The 21,079-nt window shown below is 51.2% G+C and overlaps 2 protein-coding genes across 6 annotated transcripts; both read right to left on the bottom strand.

Moving 5' to 3' along the window:
• Positions 1 to 9,096: 9,096 nt before the first annotated feature.
• S100A16 (S100 calcium binding protein A16) lies at positions 9,097 to 16,494 on the bottom strand. 4 transcript variants are annotated; one of them, XM_070367193.1, is made up of 3 exons: positions 16,289 to 16,494; positions 10,137 to 10,314; positions 9,097 to 9,851 (listed from the first exon to the last, which is right to left on the bottom strand). In XM_070367193.1, exons 2-3 carry the CDS (start codon positions 10,287 to 10,289, stop codon positions 9,693 to 9,695), a joined length of 312 nt encoding a protein of 103 aa, XP_070223294.1. In that variant the 5' UTR covers positions 10,290 to 10,314; positions 16,289 to 16,494; the 3' UTR covers positions 9,097 to 9,692. The 4 variants fall into 4 exon arrangements, with proteins under 4 accessions (XP_070223294.1, XP_005910073.1, XP_014338541.1 ...); XM_005910011.3 differs by lacking the exon at positions 16,289 to 16,494 and adding an exon at positions 15,916 to 16,075; XM_014483055.2 differs by lacking the exon at positions 16,289 to 16,494 and adding an exon at positions 11,039 to 11,170.
• A 644-nt stretch (positions 16,495 to 17,138) lies between these two features.
• S100A14 (S100 calcium binding protein A14) lies at positions 17,139 to 19,495 on the bottom strand. 2 transcript variants are annotated; one of them, XM_014483049.2, is made up of 4 exons: positions 19,237 to 19,495; positions 18,716 to 18,823; positions 18,132 to 18,278; positions 17,139 to 17,909 (listed from the first exon to the last, which is right to left on the bottom strand). In XM_014483049.2, the coding sequence occupies exons 2-4, from the start codon at positions 18,743 to 18,745 to the stop codon at positions 17,772 to 17,774; spliced, it is 315 nt and encodes a 104-aa protein (XP_014338535.2). In that variant the 5' UTR covers positions 18,746 to 18,823; positions 19,237 to 19,495; the 3' UTR covers positions 17,139 to 17,771. The 2 variants fall into 2 exon arrangements, with proteins under 2 accessions (XP_014338535.2, XP_005910074.2); XM_005910012.3 differs by having other exon boundaries at positions 19,195 to 19,486.
• Positions 19,496 to 21,079: the final 1,584 nt, after the last annotated feature.

A 21,079-nucleotide genomic window follows, 5' to 3' on the forward strand; every position in this document is an offset into this window, starting at 1 on the left:
GTGATGCCATCTCATCCGGTGCCACCCCCTTCTCCTTTTGCCTTCAGTGTTTCCCAGCATCAGGGTCTTTTCCAATGAACCAGCTCTTTGCACCTTTTTACCTCCCCCTTAGCCGCCAAAAAGTGTCTATATTTATTTTTTGGTTGAGCTGGGTATTTGTTGCTTTTCGTGGGTTTTCTCTAGTTGCGGCCGGCAGTGGTGGGGGAGAGAGGGGTGCTACTCCTCCTTGCAGCGCCCTGGCTCCTCGTTGCACTGGCTTTTCCTTTTGCAGAAAACAGGCTTGACTCAGTAGTTGTGGCGCATGGGCTTAGTTGCTCCACAGCATGTGGAATCTTCTAGAACCAAGGATCAAATCCATGTCCCCCTGCACTGGCAGATGGATTCTTATCCAGGGCGCCACCAGGGAAGCCCTGCCTAAAGAATTTAGATAAAAGCCAAAACAGAGCTATCACCAAAGATATCTGCAAAGAATCTAGGCTAGGTGTGGTAGGGCAAGATCAGAGTCCACTCCTATCCCATTGTCATGGCCCAGCAAACATTTATTTACCAAATATTTGCTTTTCCATCTCCGACTGAATTGTCTTCCTTCCCTCTGAAGTTCCAAACCACTGCTCCCTAAATTCCTCTTTTGTCTTTAGTTGAAGATGTTACTCAAAGTGAGGGTTTTGACCATTCTGGTGAGATACTAATATGCAGTTTTCCTGGGTCTTTCCCACATAAACATATTATTAGACTTCTGTTTTATTTTCTCCTGTTAATTGGTCTCATGTCAATTTAATTCTTAGACCAGGCAGAAGAACCTAGGAGGGCAGAGGAAAATATCTTCCTCCCCAACACTGGCTACAGCTATGGAGAAGGTCAGTGTAATAAATGATTACACGTGGAGGCCTTCACCTAGATCTGTAAGTTTTGTTTGTTTTAAGGGACCTAAAGCAAATATTTTTTAATGTTTAAATTCAGAAAAGATTATAATTGGATGCTGTGCTATTTTCTGTACTTTTCTATATACATGAAATATTTCATCATTAGAATTGTAGAAAAAGAATATGAAAGGAGAGAGCGTCCATGAAGGGAAAGTAAGCCATAGACAAGGTAGGAAAAGTTGTTTAGCCTGAGATTTTCCCATGGAACTCACATCAGCAGCAAATGGAGGAGCCATATCTACAGGGTACAGAGAGAAAGAATGTAGGACCTGAGAATTTTATGCCCTGCCAAGCAGCAAGTCTCAAGCTGAAAGAACTCAGGAAATGCAGAAGCCAAGAGCCCTTTGAAATCCAATCAACCAAATAATTACTCAAATAAAGGATGTTGAAATGAAGCCAGGCTTAAAGGTCTGTTTGTGAGTGCTGAATTCATAGAACTAAAACTAAACTTGCCTTGGAAATCGTGGTTACAAAACAGAATATAAATATTGTATATGTCAACATTTTAAAATTAACTAATATAACTCTCAGCAATTGGTAGATTGGGAGAGGGGAAATGGAAGTAAACATAAATATACTGTTTTCCTCATCCTTCTGGTAGGTGATGAGGAGTTGTTTTTTCATCTCTGACTCTTTTACACATTAATATTTCTCATGATGAAAAATAATTTACCTGAAATTCAATAATTTGTTCATTTTCCCGCTGCTGCTTGTCCCTTTTATCTACAAGCAAAACTTAAAATATCTTCTTTTATTATAAATAACGTGTACTGTGGTCCCATTTTTATAACTTTTTATTCTGTAATCAATCAGTCTCTCTAGCTATCTGTACTGATAGAGAGAGCACCAAATGATATTGAACAAATGGTTAATGTGTATTTCTGGACAGTGGGATAGTGATTAATTTTTTTTCTTTCTTCTCTGTACCTTGCTTCTTAATTTATTGTTCTTGTTGCTGCTACTGATGGATATGGGTCATGGGCATTCCTTTAGAAGGAGAAAAGATGACCTTGGCAGTTATTTCAAGAATGAATTGAAGCAGGATTTGTGGGAAGCAGAGAATACTGGCCCTTGCAGTGACAGGGAGATAGTGATGGCTTTGAAATGATGGGAAGGGTGGTGGTTCAGTGGTTAAGACTCTGTGCTTTCATTGCATGGGGCAGGGGTTTGATCCCTGGTCAAGGAACTAAGATCCTGCATGTCACATGGCCAAAAGAAAATTTTTTTTAATTTTTAATTGAAAAATTAATGAGGTGATGGGAAGGGCATTATAGAGAGAAAGAAGTGAATATTTTGAGATTTATTTTTAAATAAAAGGACTTGTTGATCAATTAGGTATGGGGAGTAAGATGTAAGGAAGAACCCAGGAAGACTTCTGGATTTGACTTGAACATGTGCAGATGGTTCAGTTCAGTTCAGTTCAGTCGCTCAGTCGTGTCTGACTCTTTGCGACCCCATGAATCGCAGCACGCCAGGCCTCCCTGTCCATCACCATCTCCCCCACCATTAATATGGGAGGTGGGGTTGAGGAAACGGATCAGGAGGGAAAACCAAGAGTTTGTTGTTGGACTTGGTCAGTTTCATGTACTGTGAGTCATCCACATGGAAGTTCACTTATTCAACAAATACTGTGTGTGTGTGTGTGTGCGCTCAGTTGTATCCGGGTCCTTGTGACCCCATGGACTATAGCCCTCCAGGCTCCTCTGTCCATGGGATTTCCCAAGCAAGAATACTGGAGAGTGGGACATGGAAGCAACCCAGATGTCCATCAGCAGATGAATGGATAAGAAAGCTGTGGTACATATACACAATGGAGTATTACTCAGCCATTAAAAAGAATACATTTGAATCTGTTCCAATGAGGTGGATGAAACTGGAGCCTATTATATAGAGTGAAGTAAGCCAGAAAGAAAAACACCAATACAGTATACTAACACATGTATATGGAATTTAGTAAGATGGTAACGATAACCCTGTATGTGAGACAACAAAAGAGACACAGATGTATAGAACAGTCTTTTGGACTCTCTGGGAGATGGCAAGGGTGGGATGATTTGGGAGAATGGCATTAAAACATGTATAATATCATATGTGAAATGAATCGCCAGTCCAGGTTCGATGCATGGTACAGGATGCTCAGGGCTGGTGCACTGGGATGACCCAGAGGGATGGTATGGGGAGGGAGGTAGAAGGGGGGTTCAGGAGGGGGAACACGTGTACACCTGTGGCAGATTCATGTTGATGTATGGCAAAACCAATACAATATTGTAAAGTAAAAAAAATATATATATATACTGGAGTAGGTTGCCATTTCCTTCTCCAGGGGATCTTCCCAACCCAGGGATTGAACCCAGTCTCTTGCATCTCCTGCATTGGCAGGCAGGTTCTTTACCACTGAGCCACCTGGGAAAACCCAACAAATATTAAGTACTTACTATGTGCTAGGCACTGGGGGACACTGCCGTGAACAAGCGAGACAATGAAATCTTCCCTTGTGGTGCTTGCAATGAACAATGAAGAAAAAGTAAAAGCACATGGAATTTTAGAGGTCATGAGTGCCATGCAGAAAAATAAAGCAGGCAGTGGGGATAGGGTATACCAGCCTGTGGAGAGGTTCAATTTTAAATAAAGTGATCAGGAAGGTTCTATTGGGAGAGTGACATTTGACCAAAGACCTTAAGTAGATGAGGGAGATGCCACGTGACTATCTGGGGAAGAGAACTGTGCTTTAGTACTGAAAGAAGGGGTTGTGAAAACCTCTCTTTATAGGCAGACTTTCGATTGGTAACTGAACTGGGAGGGTTTGGGGGGACGTTTTGTAAGACTGAACCCTTAACTGGTAGGTCTGATGCTGTCTCCTGGCAGATATTAGTGTCAGAATTGAGCTGAGTTTAGGACACCCTGCTTGGTGAAGTGGGGGAAAAACTCACACTCTAAAATTGGAATTGGTGTCAGAATTGCAGATGCTCTTTAGACAGAACCTCTTCTCTTCTCATTTCACTCTCTATCCCTTGCAAGCTCATCCATGCCCCATGCTTAGGTTTCCATCTATATGTCTCTGCTTCTCAACCTGCCAATCTAGCCCTCTCCTCTGAACTCTGGTATGTATATCCAACGACTCCTTTGACATTACTACATAAAACTAAACTTGCTGTTTCCACACACCTACTCCCCCAAATCTAGGCCTCCAGTTTTCCCTGTGGCAATAAATGGCACCACCATCCATCTGGTTTCACAAGTCAGAAATATTGGTCTCCTGGACACCTGCCTCTCCCTGGTCCATTATGCCCAATCCATCAAGACCTGATGATTCTACCCCCTAAATCTCTCACAAATGCATCTGCTTCTCACATCTCCCCACCACCCCTCTCCCCACAATTCACTGTTCTTCATCTCTGTTTTATTCTTCTTTACACACCATATGATTTCCTTGTTTGCTTGCTGCTCATGTATCTCCACCTGACTAGACTCCAAGCTCCCCAGAGATAGAATACTGCCCGGCAGGTAATGAGCACTAAACAAGCACATGCTGATTGGGGTAAATGAGCCTGCATGCTCACTCTCTCTACCGGAGGTCAGGAGACAGTCGTAGGTGAGAGCCGCAGCTCCCAAATCAGACTGCCTGGGCCCCACCGCTTATCAGCCGTATGATCTCTGGTAAGTTATGCAACTTCTCTGTGCCTCGGTTTCCTCACCTGTCAAATGGGGATAACAGAAGTACTTACTTCATTGGGTTCTGGGGATTAGGGATTTAGTATGTGTGAAACACTCAGAACAGTGCCTGTATAGAGTACATTTGTTTGTTTAGTTGCTAAGTCGTGTCTGATCCAACTCTTTGCAATGCTATGGACTGCAGCCCACCAGGTTCCTCTGTCCATGGGATTTCCCAGAAAGAATAGGGGAATTAGGTGTTATTTCATTCTCTGGGGGATCTTTCTGACCCAGGGATCAAACCCGCATCTCCTGCATTAGGCAGATGGATTCTTAACCACTGAGTCACCCGTTGTTCAGTCGTCCAGTTGTGTCTGACTCTTTGTGACCCCATGGACTGCAGCAGGCCAGGCTTCCTTGTCCTTCACTGGAGAAAACCAGAGAGCCACCAGAGAAACCTCGTATAGAGTAAGTACTCAGCAACAGTTAACTATTATTTGTTAAAGTATCTCTTCACTGGTCTCCCTGCCCCTACTTTACCCCTTCTCTTAATCTTTTCCATGTGGCAAAATAAGTGAAATTTTTCAAAATGCAAATCTGGGCACATCACACACCCAAGTGCGCGCGCAGCGCGAGTGTGTGCACACATACACACACACACAGAGTCACACACACACTCACATTGCTGAAAGAAACCATTCAGTGGCTGTCAATCCTTAGCATGCCCCTGAGGGAACTCTCCAGCCTCATCTTGTTATTGGGCTTTAGCCACACGCACTTTCCCTTAGTAAAAAGGAGCTTCCTGCCACAGAAACTTTGCATATGATGGTCTATTTGGGTAGCACTTCTTCCCCTCAACTTTACTTTCACAATCTTCCCCTTGCCTGGATAACTTTTGCTCATCTTTTAAATCTCAAGAGTCACTTCCACAAGGACACTCCCCACTCCCAGACTAAATCAGGTTTCTTTGTTTAAAAATACTATAAGGAATTCCCTGTGGTCCAGTGTTTGGAATTCCCTATGGTCCAGTGTTTAGGACTCAGTGCTTTCACTATCATGACCCAGGTTTGATCCCTGATCCAGGAACTAAGATCCCACAAGAGGCCTGATGCAGGGAAAAAAAAATTTTTGCTGTAAATATGATCCCTTGGCAGTTGACCTCAGTTTGTAATCATCCACTTGTTTGTGTGATTGCATGGTTATTTGTTTTCTTCTCTAAACTGTAAGTCCCATAAAATCAGGAAACATATTTTTCCTTCTCTTTTTACTGCACTATCTACTGTGCCTGGCACATACAAGTACTATATTCATTTTTTTAATTTATTTTTTTGGCTGCACTGCCGGGATGGAACACATGCTCCTTACACTCCTTACAGTGGAAGCTCAAATTCTGAACAACTGGACCAGGGAAGACCCCAAAGAACTATGCTCTGAATGAGTAAATGAATAAATAAATGAATGTTTCTTCAGCAGAAGCAACCACGACCACCATCCAGGGCCTATAAGGGGCTTAAATGCTTCATACTCACTGAGGCCAAGACACAGACACAGCCTCTGCCCTTTGGGCAGCCCACACAGAGTTAGGAATAGCAGGGGCCTGAGCGCCAGGTCCACTGGTCAGATCAGCAGTGTGTCTTTAACTAAATCATGTCACTTCTCTGAGCCTCGATATCTTCATCTGTAAAATGTGGATTATGATTCCTGTCTCATAGGGCTGCCAGGAGGACCACAAGAGCCTTGGATGAGAAAAGTTGTTTTAAAACTTTTAACACTGGACTTACAGAAAGGACTGCTTTGTTTTCTGAAAGGGACTTTACTAGGAATAGAAATGGAACAGAAAATCAAAATGTATAGGAAATACAAAAGCTGACCCAGGTGGTTTTAGGGTTCTTACCCTAATGTGGGAAGATAACCCAGGTTCTCACCCTGTAGAATGACAAGCCTGGAGACAGATGGGTTTGATGGGCACAATTTATTGGGTACCCACCCCCTTAGTCCCAATAGTTTAGATACTAGGGCAGGCCAGTGTGAGACCCCAGACAGAGGGATCCTTCTCAGCTCCCCTGTGGGACCCCCACAGGAGCCTGTTTCTGGGCCCCATCCCCCTGCTCTGCTCAGGTCCTGCTCACGCCATCTGGTCCCTGACTCCTGGGTGAGGGAGAAAGCCTGGCCCTTTGCTGGCCCCAACACTCCCCAGGGAGGCCTCCAGCTGAGCTGCCTGACCTCGAAGAGGCTGCTTTTGTTCCTTTGGGGCCTCTCTGGCTCCAGGCCCTGGAGCTCAAGCAGTGACTGTTGGTAAGCTTCTCTGACCTCCACTGAAGCTCAGCATCATCGCCAGCGCTCTAGGGTTACACTTAGAACCCTCTAGAAATAAGCGGCTAACTGGGGTCACACATCTGCTCATTTCCCACCTGCTGTTCTAAACTCTTGATGGGTAAAGTGTTGGTCTCCAGGCACAAACCAGGGACAGTGAAGGGAGCTCTATTCTGAGTTGCCTCCGGGATTTTTCATGGCATCCTCACAACTTAGGCTTTAAGGAACTACCACATCAAGTCCTTGGCAAAAGGCTTGTACACAGAAAACTACAAAAGATTGCTGAAAGAAATTAAGGAAGTCACAAATAAAGGGAAAGACATCCCAGATTCATGGATTGGAAGGCTTAATATAGTTTAATGTTCATACTATCCAAAGTGACCTAGAGAGTAAATGAAATCCCTATCAAAATCCCAATGGCATTTTTTTCAGAAATAGAAAAAAACTATCCTAAAATTCATATGGAATCTCAAAGGACCCCAAGTAGTCAAAACAATCTTGAGAAAGAAGAATAAAGCTGGAGGCCTCACACATCCTGATTTCAAAACACATTACAAAGCTACAGTAATCCAAACAGTATGGACAGGCAAAAAGACAGACATACAGGCCAATGGGCCTGAGTGGAGAGCCCAAAACTACACCCTCACATATTTGATTGAATGATTTTCAATAAGGATATCAACACCACACAATGGGAAAGTGATAGTCTCTTAAATGGTATTAGGAAAACTGGATATTCATATACAAAGGAAAGAATCTGGACCCTTACCTTACACCATATACAAAAATTAACTCAAATGGGAACCTAAACATAGACCTGAAACTATAAAACTCATAGAAGAAAAGTTACGGAGACAGCCTCATGACATTGTAACAAGCCAATATTCCTTGACATCAAATACTTTGGCCACCTGATGCAAAAAACTGACTCATTGAAAAAGACCCCGATGCTGGGAAAGACGAAAGGTAGGAGGAGAAGGGGACGACAGAGGATGAGATGGTTGAATGGCATCACCGACTCGATGGACGTGAGTTTGAGCAAGCTCAGGGAGTTGGTGATGGACAGGGAAGTCTGGCGTGCTGCAGTCCATGGGGTCTCAAAGAGTCAGTCAGACACGACCGAGTGACTAAATCAAACTGAAGTGATGACACCAAAAAAAAGTAACAAAAAGCAAAAAAAAAAAAAAAAAGAAAGAAAGAAACCAAGTAACAAATAGACAAATGACACCATATTAGACATATAGTTTGACTGCAAGCTCATACTGAGGCAGGTCACTTTTAGAAGGTTGAGGATCTGTAAACGGAGAAGGCAATGGCACCCCACTCCAGTACTCTTGCCTGGAAAACCCCATGGATGGAGGAGCCTGGTGGGCTGCAGTCCATGCGGTTGCAAAGAGTCAGACACAACTGAGCGACTTCACTTTCACTTTTCACTTTCATGCATTGGAGAAGGAAATGGCAACCCACTCCAGTGTTCTTGCCTGGAGAATCCCAGGGATGGGGGAGCCTGGTGGGCTGCCATCTATGGGGTTGCACAGAGTCGGACACGACTGAAGTGACTTAGTAGCAGCAGCAGGATCTGTAAAGGATTCCAATAAAACTGTAAAACTGTTTATGACTGTGCATCTTTTGAAAAACCTTAAACCTTGGGGTACACTTTCTGGAGTTGGAAACCACTGATCCAGACCCCTGCAGGCTAGAACTCCTGCCCTATTTCTCCTGGGGGCATGTGCTGTCTTTCCATGTCAGGGAAGAAACACAGAAGCTGTCATTGTCCCCCACATCAGGTGTAACGCCTAACTCTGCCTCCCACACCCCTCTTTCTTTGCACCCCACTTCCTCATCCCATAAACTTCTCTGTGTACTAGAATCATCTATGGATGAGAATTTAGTATCTCAGTCCTACTCATGACTCAACATGAGAGTCGTGGCCCCTCTTTCCTGGAATTGCAGTGAGAACTAAATGGGATGCAGTGTGTGCCCAGAAGTTGAACGTGAGTTGAGTTTGGGCTATGAGGGCCCAGAGGTAACGACATGTGACCTTGGCCCTTCAAGGAGGAGGGAAGAAGTTGCTGACCCTTTGCTGACAGCACCTGCAGGGTCCCAGAGTCCTCCTTTCTTCCTCTGCCCTTGGGGTTTCTCATGAGATTCCCCCTTGCTGCTCCCTTGCCTTAGGGCCCCTGGCAAAGATCACCAAAACAAGAGGAGGTTCCAAGGAGTGGAAAGGCTTTAATAAACACGACAAAGGGATTGGGTGAGGGGGAGGAAAACTCCAGATCAAGCCTTTTTCCCATTTCAGTGGCTGAAGAGGAGGGAGGGGGCTCGACCCTGTTCCCAGACCCTGTTTCCAGACTCAGAGGCAGCTGGAGGACAATCCCTGGAAGTCTCCTCTACCCAGCAGAGGGGCTGAAGGGAGAGCGAGAGAGAAGTCCTTGCTGGTTCTGCCAGGAACCCGGGAGACCTGAAGCAGCAAGCTGACCTCTGAGGTCAGGAGAGGCCTGGAATCAGGCAGGAACATCGGAAGTCAGAAGGGTAGATGGACTGAACAGGTAGGGAAACTCTTGGGTCCCCATACAGCATTGTCACAGAGGGGCCCCAGGGTCCTCTGGCTCCAGGGACTGAGACCCACAGGGAGGCACCCCCAGACTGAGACACTCACAAAGGGGCCCTGACGTTTCCCCTTACCCTGTTCCGCTATGGTCCTAGGAGGGTCTAGAGGGAGAAGAGAGGACGGGCCTGGGTGGGCAGAGGAGGCTGAGGAGGGAGCCTTGGAAGGGCGTGGCGGGAGGGACGGCGGGAGGGCCTCTAGCTGCTGCTCTGCTGCTCCTGCTGACGGATAAGGTTGGCGATAGGGCTAGTGATGCCGCCTATCAAGGTCCAGTACTCATCAAAGCTGATGCGCCCGTCGTGGTTGGCATCCAGGTTCTGGATGAGCTTGTCAGCAGCCTTCCGGTTCCCCGTGTCCTGGGAGAGAATCAAGGATTAGCAGTGCTGATGTGGCAGCTCTACAGCGGCCCCAGGCAGGACCCCAGGCCTGGGCTGCTGCTGCCTTCGGAAAATGGGAACAGAGCCCTCACTGGCTCAGGCCTGGGCACGCTGAAGACAGAGGCCTGCGTGGAGTTGAGACCCTGGTTGGGGTGGGGGGGCAGGACTCTGAAAGGACAGAGAAAGCGGTCGGGAATGACACTCAGAGGGGACAGGGCTTTGGGGGCTGAGGAGGGCCAGGCCCCTGGGTCGGGGGAAGCTCACCGTCAGCATATGGTTGAGCTCTTTCTGAAGCATCTTCCGGAAGCTGCTCTTGCTGATCTTGTTCTTGACCAGGCTGTGCTTGGAGACGTATTTGTAGAAGTTTTCCACCAGGACGACCACCGCCTTCTCTAGCTCCGTGTAGGAGTCCGCCATCTCACTGCCTCACGCCTCACGGGGCCTGGGCGCCAGGATGAGGGGAAGAGAGGACAGCTCACAGACCACATCTCTGCCTAGGTCTCCCAGCCCCTGTCCTCCCGCTGGTCCCACCCCCTGGGCTCCTGCCCCCCATGCTAGCCGGCCAGACCCCGGACCTCGGGAGGAGGGAGAGAAAGGAGAACCCAAGAACCCAGGCTGAACGTGGAGGTGGGCCTGGAATGAGAACTATGTGTCTCCTCTCATCCAGGTGATCTCCAGCTCAACCGCCTCAGCAGGTTTTCCAGGCCCTTCCCCAGCCCCAGGCACTGGGCTTGTCAGAGCCCCAGAGAGAAGAGAGGATCCGTGGGAAGACAGAGAGTGCCAGCACCCATCCCTCTGCCCTCTCCATACCCAACCTACCCAGGGTCCCTGCCCCGGGAACAAGTATCAGCTAGAAACTCATAGGATGGGCCACGGGGGCTGGGGAGGGACAGGAGCCATGTCCCCCACCCCCCAGGTGGCCTGAGACCTGGCCCCAGGCCACAAAGCAGGAGGCAGACTTAGGATCTCCCTAATCCTTCAGCTGGGCTCCAGGACGGTACATTCAGGGTCTCAGGCCATGGCTGTCCTTCTCTGGTTAAACAATATCCTGATACACCAGGTCAGGCTTTGTGCAGGCCCCCACCCACCCCCGGCTAGCCTAACCTCCCTCATACCCACCTCGAAATATACAGCAGGATCCAAGGACCGCCCCCCCACCCCATTACCTAAGGAGGAGCCAGGCCTGGTCCTGCCCCAGCTGGAGACAGCTGGAGATGGAGCCTCCGAAGCCAGCCAGAGGCTACAACACGTCACCCCCTCGCCCCAGGACAAAAGGCACTCACATTCCAAGCGGATACAGCCAACAGAATAACAGGATATGAGGGGAGCAGGCGGATCTACTCTGTGAGTCACCACCCATGCCCGGAGCCCCCCCAAGTGAACCCTGGCAAATGAGCCTTCCCTCCCACCCCCAAGCCCAAGGATGAGTTGCAGCCACCTTGCCCGTTGGTCCTGGCTCTGGACGATGGACACCGTTATCAGGGCATCCCGTGGTTCGCTTTGGAAGGGAGGTCCGCTTCCCTGGCCCACCACAGCTCCCACCCCTGCCACCTTCTCTCTAATCCCCTCTTGGCCCTCCATCCCTCTTCCTGGGCCCTTTACCCTGCCCTCTCCACCTAGCTGAAGCCTGCCCAAACCCCACCTCCTGGGGGAGGTTGCCCTGGCCCTTGCCGTCAGTACCCCCCTCCCCTGACTCCCACAGACTCTCAGCCGCTGTCGGCTGGGCCCACTAGCTAGTATGGCTGCAATCTCTTCTAAGATCTTCTCTCCTCAGACACCAGACATTCCTTGACGCAAGGATGGTGTTTCTTACATGCAGCCACTGCGTTTCCTGAACCAAACAATAGGACACGGAGACTTTGGGACCACTTTTTAAAACCCAAGATATACAACCATCTCTGCATCTCCCCTGGCCCACATGACCTGGTCAATGCCTTGCTCAAGGTAGAGGTTCTATAAATATTTCACCTCCTTCCAGCCCTGACGCTAGGCAGCCAAGGTCCCTGATAAGATGTCTCTTCTATGAAACTTCTTCTAAAGGAAGGGTGAGTTCAGAAGGACAAAGCCAGGATGCAGGAAGGAAGGAGAGTTGAGAGGGAGAGAGGTCAGGCTGAGGCGACTCTAACCAGGTATTCTCCCCTTCTCTCTGCAGCCTCGTCCACCTGACCATCTGGCCTGTGGCCAGAAAGATGAAATATGGAACCAGAAATATAGGAAACCCTACTCTTTTTCCAGTGAAAGTGAAAAATGAAAGTGTTAGTCGCTCAGTTGTGTGCAACTCTTTGCAACTCCCGAGGACTGTATATAGCCCGCCAGGTTCTTCTGTCCAGGGAATTCTCCAGGTAAGAATACTGGAGCGGGTTGACATTCCCTTCTCCAGGGGATCTATCTACCTGACCCAGGTCTCCCGCACTGCAGGCAGATTCTTTTCTATCTGAGCCACCAGGGAAGACATCTTTCTTTATTGTGTGTAATTGTGTGGTTCAATGTTCACACCTTTGTGAGACTTTCATACAAACGCTCTAACATTCACAAATGAAGACAAAAGTGTTTCAGCCCGTGAACCGTCTGCCTTCCTGCCCCCGGATGCGGAATGGGCCACGCCTCTGACCAGTATTCCTGAGAATTCCTGATGCTGCATTCATGTCAGCAAGAATTTTATCAACTACTCCCAACTAACCTTGGGAGTGGGAGAAAGTTCAGAGAACCCTTGACTTTACCCATCCCAGACCTTGTTCCCCAAATGAGGAATCCTGAGGGAAATAAGAATAGGAAAGGGAGGGACTCCCCTGGTGGTAGGATGGATGAGAATCCGCCCACCAATGACATGGGTTTGATCACTGTTCTAAGAAGATTCCACCTGTAACAGAACAACTAAGCCCAGGGAACACAACTACCAAGCCTGCGTGCTCTAATGCCTGAGCCGCAACTACTGAAGCTCTCGTGCCTACAGCCTGTGCTCCATAGCAAGAGCAGCCCCCACAGTGAAACCTGAACAGCGCAACTAGAGAGTAGTTTGCAGTCACCCCAACTAGAGAAAGCCCATGCACATGGACAAAGACCCAGTGCAACCATAAGTAAATAAATAAACGATTAAAATAAAAAAGGAGAGCAAATGGGAAGAAATGGGTTTGGGGGCAATGTGCCACTGTCCCTCTCCCTGCTGGTCACCCACTCCCCTCCCACCACCTGCCTTCTTGGAGCCCAGTCCTGCCCTTCCTTTTTACCATGTCTCATGGCACCCCACTCCAGTACTCTTGCCTGGAAAATCCATGGGTGGAGGAGCCTGGTAGGCTGCAGTCCATGGGGTCGCAAAGAGTCAGTCAGACACGACTGAGTGACTAAATCAAACTGAAGTGATGACACCAAAAAAAAGTAACAAAAAGCAAAAAAAAAAAAAAAAAAGAAACCAAGTAACATAGACAAATGACACCATATTAGACATATAGTTTGACTGAAAGCTCATACTGAGGCAGGTCACTTTTAGAAGGTTGAGGATCTGTAAATGGAGAAGGCAATGGCACCCCACTCCAGTACTCTTGCCTGGAAAATCCCATGGATGGAGGAGCCTGGTGGGCTGCAGTCCATGAGGTCGCAAAGAGTCAGACACAACTGAGCGACTTCACTTTCACTTTTCACTTTCATGCATTGGAGAAGGAAATGGCAACCCACTCCAGTGTTCTTGCCTGGAGAATCCCAGGGGCGGGTGAGCCGGGTGGGCTGCCATCTATGGGGTTGCACAGAGTCGGACACGACTGAAGCGACTTAGCAGTAGCAGCAGCAGCCTCTATCTGGCAAGACATAGGTGAGCTCCCAGGAGACATCTCAGCACCTCCTGTCAAGCGCACAGTCACCCAGCAAGGTAGGCTTCAGATCCCAGGCTTCCCAAAATTCCCCACCCCACCTTCTAGTCAACCGGACAACTCCGGAGTTAAAAAAACGCTCTTCTTTTTTCTGAAGGAAAGATATCAGAGGCTAATAGTCAGGTGTCATCACCTCCCTCCCCTGGGGGCCAGGAGACAGGCCCTCACTACACCCATGCCAAGGCCACCTGCCCCTCCTGCCTACCAGGCCACAGGGTCCCCAGACAAGGGGCTGGGGGGAAGGGAGGTGGTGGGCCTTCCCCTCAGCCCCTCCCTGGGAAGGGCGGGGCAGGAGGTAACTAGTGCACTGACTTTCCTCTAAGCAGATCCTGTCCTGAGAGTGATGGGGGAGCTGGACTGTATACTACAGCCTTCAGAAAAAGCAGAAATAGAAGGACTCATCCTGCAAAGGACCCTCTCAGCTGGGTCCCCGACCCGCAGGCAAAGTTCTCATTGTCTTCACCTTGGCTGATTCATCATTGAGCAACTGAGAGGCCCCCACCCCCACCCCGCCCACCTCAGCCCAGCTTGCTGACTTCTCCAAAAGCTCAAATTGCCCTGACACCACCTTCCTGGGTCTCAGTCACTCCAGCCCCACCCTGTCACCCCCAGGCACTGGGCCCCACCCCTCCAAGGGCCTCTTCTTCACCCCCTCATCTGTTTAACTCCCCAGTCCCCTTCCACATGGAGCCCACACCCTCTAAAACTCACCTTTTCTTCCCCACTCCACACATACTTCTTGAGTCTTAAATTGTTCCCAAGTTTTGGGATATGTCCCTGGACTCCTATCCCTCCTAGTCATCTCTCCTCTAGAGCCTAGTCCACCCTCAAGCTTAAATTTGGCATTCTCTGCATCCCTTCCATTGACCTCACTCCTGTATCCACCATTCATTTGCTTACTCATTCATTCATTGACTCATTCATTCACTCATTCGTTTCTTTCTTAATTCATTCATTTGCCCCAGCTGTCTGCAAAGCACAGGAAGGCAAAATCTACCACCAGGCTGGTAATGCTTTGCTCTATATGCAAGGCTGTTCCAAACTACTTCTCCAGCCTCTACAACTCCACTGTCTGTCCCCCCTCCTCTAGCTCTTTTCCCAGTCCCAGAATATCTCAAACAGGTGTCCCTGCCTCACTCCTCCTCACCCTCACAGAACTCACAGCATCTAATACACAAATATACATAATCAAGGAATTCTGCCATTTCTGAACCTCTCTGCTTGGGTGACCCATCTACCTTCCAAACACTTCTGCTTTCAGAGTGTGTAGCTGGAGGCAGAAACCTGTTTATCTGAATTTTTTTTCCAGACAAGTTACGCTGGAGGAGCTTGCTATGGACACACACATACTGCTGCACTTGGCCTCACCAACACCCAGCCGGCGCCTCTCTAGCCGAAGGGGAAAGTGGGAGCCCTGCTCCCCAGCACTCCGGGGCTCCATCTCCCAGCATCCCTGCCCCCACCGCCACCCTCCTGGGCAGGGCAGGGCAGGGGAATGCTCCATAGGGCCGGTGGCTCCACGGAGCAAAGCAAGTCAAGCCAGAACCTGCCTGGGTCCTGAGGTAGAGGAGAAGCTGCCCAGTTTCCCAGCCCCTCTCCTAGAACTCGGGCTCCAGGGGGCCTCACCCAGGTTTCTCCTGGTCTCAGAGCACTGGGACCTGCTGGAGTCAGAGCTACAGAGAGGCCACCCAGGAGCTGCCTCCCCTCCTCAGGCTGCTCTCAGACCCCCTCGGCCCTTGCTGGCTCCTCCTGGACTTCATCACCTGTTCCAGGACACAGGCCTCAGAGCCCAGCGAGGCCTGTGTCCAGGGTCTGGCTATTCCCCAACCCCCACCAACACACATCTGCCCTGAACTGTGAGTGAAAATCGGAGCAAAGCTCAACACTTTACCCGGTGGCCCAACCCAGGGAGACGATCCCAGGCAGCTGCTGGGCTGGGGAAGGGGGTCTCACCACTGCAACCACTCCTCTGAAGCCCTCTCCAGCCCCCGACCCCACTAGAAAGCTCCATTCCCAAACTGGCTTTGGGGGAAAGTTAACAATTAATGAAACCTTCCTGCTCAGTCTCTGCAGGGCCCCTCTCCTCAGGCCCCCTTCACCGCCCCTTGTCCCGGCCTCCCAAGCCTGCGGGGGCCCCTCCAGCAGCCCCAAACCTCCCAGGATGGGCCTGAGGTGCTCACCTGCCTTCTCGGTCCACTTCCTCTCCTGCAGGGCTCTGGGGCCTGGGCTCTGGCACTGCCAAGCAGCTCCCCACGCTCAGCCCAGCCAGGACTCCTCCCCGCTGCACTCCCAGATTCTGTCCCACTCCCTCCCGGCCCTGCCCGGCGGAGCTGGCTCGGTGGGGAGGTAGTCACTGAACTCCCTCTCGACTGGGCCCTGGGGTTGGGCCCTTGTTAAAGGGATACACACCTTTTTTAACACCCTTCCGCCCCCACCCCAGAGGGAGTGGTAGAGGTGGTGCTCCCCCAACCCCACCCTCCTTGTCCCCCAGGCTCCAAGCAGAATTTACAACTTCGAGAAAGGAAGGGAAGGACAGTCACCTGCCCTACTCACCTGGGGTCACTGGGAGCCCAGTTTCAGCGGCCCCTAACAGACAAGTTCAGTTAGCATTCCAGGCCAGCCTGGCTGGCCACAGAAAATATGACTGTTTGGGATTTCAAGAGCAATGCCCATTTCTGTCAGCTCCAGTCAGAAGGATCCAGAGTGTGGCTCCTGTCTTCCCCATTCAGCGCATGCATCCCTAAGACCTCATGTGCAACAGAGAATTCTTCTGAAAACGACCCCTCCATCCCTTTCTCTGAAATACCATAGGAAACTGGTCAGGGATGTCCCAGAGGCAAAAGCTGACTCCAGGAGGGCCCCATCCCCCGTTCCAGTGACTTCAGCTCCCTGGGCTCTCACTCTGCGTCAGCCTCTCTGTTGAGTAGTCACATCACATGTCCGATCCCATTTTTACAGATGAGGAAACTGATACTCTGAGATGATGCCCCCAAGTTCCAAAGATAGTAAGCGGCAGAGCTGAGATTCAACCCCAGGTCGGTCAACCCGTTTCACAGCCTCACGGCTCCCTCGCTGCTAGTCATGCAGGCCCCAGCACACCTGGGTTCATGTCCTTCTCCCCACGTGTGCATACATGCCCCGTTCTCCTGCCAGAAGGCCAGGCCACTGGCAAAGTACAGCTTGATCCTCAGAAAGGACCAGGTCTCCCACCTTTTAGGCCTGGTGCCCTCCTCAACCCACATTCACGGGAGAGTGTGAGTCCCCCCAGTCACTTCCGCTGCCGACCACTGCACCTCCACATGAACCCTGCCACCCAATGACTCTGCTATTCACCCGCACTCACCCCAACTCCTTCTTACCCATGGACCCTTGGGATGGGAGGTAGACCAATCAAGACAACATCTTTCATTTTTTTCCATTTTTTTTATTAATCAAATGATACAAAACAACCATCATCCTGTAAATGCCCAAGCGCCCAGCTGGTCCTCTCACTCCCAAGTCCCCGTCCTCAGCCTCTCCCCGAGCCTGCTCTTTCTCCCTTCCCCTTTCCTAAGTCAGGGAGACAGGGTCCTGAGAGGAGGCTGAAGCAGAGCTAGGGACAGGGAGGGAGAGCACTGGACAGTTTGGGTTGGGGAAGAGATTAGGAGGGGTAGTTTCATAGAGACCCTTCTTAGTACCAAATGTCCATCCCTATTGCCACACCCTCCAAATCATTTCCCACAGCTCAGCTCCTCTCTGCCCTCCCCCACTACTAAATGATGTGGCCCTTACACCATCCTCAACCCTCCAGCAGCCTTCCACATATGTCCCTGGCCCCAACGGCTCCCCGAGCCTCCCCTTGGTGGGGACCCCTGGACTCATAAGCTCCACAGGGATGAAGTGCACAGAGGCCCCAGAAGGGCCATTATGAACCTGAACCCTGCAGAGGCGAGCCAGATGGGGCTGGGGAATAGTGTGGGGGTGGTGGAGAGAGGTGTTTAAGGTCCCCTTTCCCCAGCATCCCACCCGACCCATCCAGAATTCCAGGGGAAGGTTTTCAGCTCCCCTGGACAGCATTCTCCAGCTTCACACTCTTGGCTGCTTCTCCAATCAGCTCCCAGAAGCTCCCAAACTCCAGTTTAGAGTCGTTACAGTTGCCCAAGTTGGCAATTTTCTCTTCCAGCCCACAGTTGCTCTGCAAGGAGGGAAGACACCACAGCTCAGACAGGCAGTACCTTTCAACCTTCCCACCACACCCTGCCCAGGGGCAGGAAGCAGGACCTGAGCCTGCCTGGCATTGACAGAGGAAGGGCTAGGGGTTGCCAGTGCCAGGGGCTGTGGCAGCGTGGGTGGGGTCTTGGAGCACTTGCTTGGGAAGTCAGGGTACTGCCTGGGGCGGGGTTCACTCTCTCAGTACCGGCATGAGGTGGGGCAGCTGCTGGGTGACCAGGTCCTGGAGCTCGGAGGGAGTCAGCGTCTCCTTCCCACCCTCCACCGAATACTGGTGGAAATTCTTGATCAGGGTCTCAATGGCCCTCTCCACATCACTGAGTTCCTGGGCATCCTAAGGACAAGAGACATCACCCATGTTAAGGAGGCCTCACCCACCCTATGACAGCCTGCTTCCCCAGGAGCCTGACAGAGCCAACAGAATAAGACAGCTGACAGGCCCATGGGCCCTCGCCCACCCCCAAAGCCCAGCATCCAGCACCCTTTGCCCCCACTGTCCTCTGCCCTCAGCCATGGGTTGGACAAGGCTTCCTCCCCGCCTCCCCCAGCCTCCAGGCAGGGCAGGTCCTAGCATGAGGCCCAAGCATCCTCTTCAGGGGGGCCCATCTTCATCACCCTGTGTGGGCACCAGAGAGGAGGTTCAGGTCTCACAGGCAGGGTCTGGAGTGCAGAGCAAGGCCAAGGTGAGGGGACAGAAGTCAGTGGGGGACACAGACCCTCAGGGTGAAGGAGAGGAGCGGGAACAGGAAGGTCAGGAATGAATGGGCCCACCTCAGCGTTGGCTGACCGACACTGTCCCATGATGCTCGACGCGCTTGGCCCTGTGGTGAGAGTTTTGTCGTCCTACAGCAGGCCCCAGAGGAGCTGATGGCTCATGATCTGCTCAGAGGAGAGGGGCAGCTGAGCTAAGGGGAGAACTCAGCATTTCTTGCTCAACTATCCCCTTTGGCTGCACCCCAGATATTCTGTGCCTCACCCAGGGGGTCAGAGCCAACACCACATAAGCCCTTCCCTGCCCAGGCTCCAGGAGCTAAGGTCACAGCCCCAGGCCTACTATCTAGAGGCCTCTCCTCAGCCCCCCACTGTTCTGTACAGACACACACACACACACACACACACACACACACACACCCCAGCCTCCAGGGCCTGGTCCCCCAGACCTTCCCCAGGCAGACTAAGCTAGGATAGGCTAAGCATGCCCTCTGAACCTGGTTCAGTCCATTTGGGTGAAAAGCCCTGGGTCTCCTTACCCGCTGGCAGCCTCTGAGACAGGACTGAAGAAGCTAGCTCACCTGAGCTCAGCTCTTATACCTGGGCGGAGGGAGGGGAGGCAGGGGGCTGGGCCTCCCAGCTCTGGCTGGGCCACCCAGCTCTAGCTGCCGCCTGGACTGTGAGCCTGCAGTAGGGGCTCCACCTCCTAGGGCCCCACCTCCATTGGCTGCAGTTCCGGGAGCCCGCCCCGTCCTGGCCGAGAGGAGGGAATCGTGGAGAAGCTGGGTCTGGGATCCCCCTGGCCCCAGACCAGCAGGCAGAGTCCAGGGAAGAAAGGGGAGGAGAGGCTGCTGAGGGAGAGAGGGAAGACTTGGAAACACAGTGGCGCGAAGCCTGGGAGGAAAGGCCTGGAGGAAAAGTAAGACAGAGAAGCAGAGGGGCTCTGAGAGGCCCTGAGTCAACCACCAGGAAAGGAGAAGAGGCTGGTCAGGGCGGGTTTTGTGGCCTAGGGGAATGAAGGACACGTGGCTTGAAAGATGTCCCCAGGGACCTCTCTGTCCTTTAAAGTGTCACACACACACTCCTTTCCCCTCAAGGCCAATTTAGATAGCGACACTCAAGCCTGCTGAGGTCCCAGACCCCAGCCTTCCCCAGTCCTGAGGGAAGAGACTTGGGTCAGGAGAAAGGAGCCAGAGAAGGGCAGCCTGGAGGAGGGAGCCGACTGAGGGTTGTCCGGGACTTCCTTTCAGTTCCCAGAGCAGCTAGCACGCAGGCTATCTGTCAGCTAACAACCTCTCCAAACTGGTTGGGCTAGCTGCTCCTCCCTCCCTCAGAATTCCATATCTTCCCTGAACAGAGGCTGCATTGCAACCCCCTTCCCCCAAACACACAATCCAGCACCCACAACGACATCCAGGGAGCCTGGACCGGAGTTTGAGGTGGGGGGACTCAGCCCAACCCCAGGGGCCCTCCTCAGCCCATGGGGAGGAAGAAGGCAGGGGAGTCAGTGTGATCAGGCGAAGCTCAGAGCCAGAGTCTCTAGGCTCCTTTCCTAAATTCTGAGGTCCAGGCATATCTCACAGTGTCCCTCCCTCGTCTCTCTCCTTCCAGGGTTCCTCTGTACTTTTGCCCTCAATTGGGCTTCCCTGGTAGCTCAGGTGGTAAAGAATCTGCCTACAGTGCAGGAGCTGCTGCTATTGCTAAGTCGCTTCAGTCGTGTCCGACTCTGTGCGACCCCATAGACGGCAGCCCACCAGGCTCCCCCGTCCCTGGGATTCTCCAGGCAAGAACACTGGAGTGGGTCGCCATTGCCTTCTCCAATGCATGAAAGCGAAAAGTGAAAGTGAAGTTGCTCAGTCGTGTCCGACCCTTAGCCACTCCATGGACTGCAGCCTACCAGGCTCCTCCGTCCATGGGATTTTCCAGGCAAGAGTACTGGAGTGGGTTGCCATTGCCTTCTCCAATGCATGAAAGTGAAAAGTGAAAGGGAAGTCTCTCAGTCGTGTCCGACTTAGCGACCCCATGGACTGCAGCCTATCAGGCTCCTCCGTCCATGGGATTTGTCAGGCAAGAGTACTGGAGTGGGGTGCCATTGCCTTCTTGGAGTGGGGTGCCATTGCCTTCTCCGACAATGCAGGAGACCCCGGTTCAATTCCTGGGTTAGGAAGATCCCCTGGAGAAGGGATAGGCTACCCACTCCAATGTTCTTGGGCTTCCTTGGTGGCTCAGACAGTAAAGACTCTGACTGCAATGCGGGAGACCTGGGTTCGATTCCTGGGTTGGGAAGATCCCTGGAAGAGGGCATGGCAACCCACTCCGGTATTCTTGCCTGGAGAATCTCATGGACAGAGGAGCCTTGGCAGGTACTGTCCATGGGGTCCCAAAGCGTTGGACATGACTGAGTGACTAAGCACACAGGGGTGT

The sequence above is a fragment of the Bos mutus genome, chromosome 3, assembly GCF_027580195.1.
Source record: "Bos mutus isolate GX-2022 chromosome 3, NWIPB_WYAK_1.1, whole genome shotgun sequence".
Lineage (NCBI taxonomy): Eukaryota > Metazoa > Chordata > Mammalia > Artiodactyla > Bovidae > Bos > Bos mutus.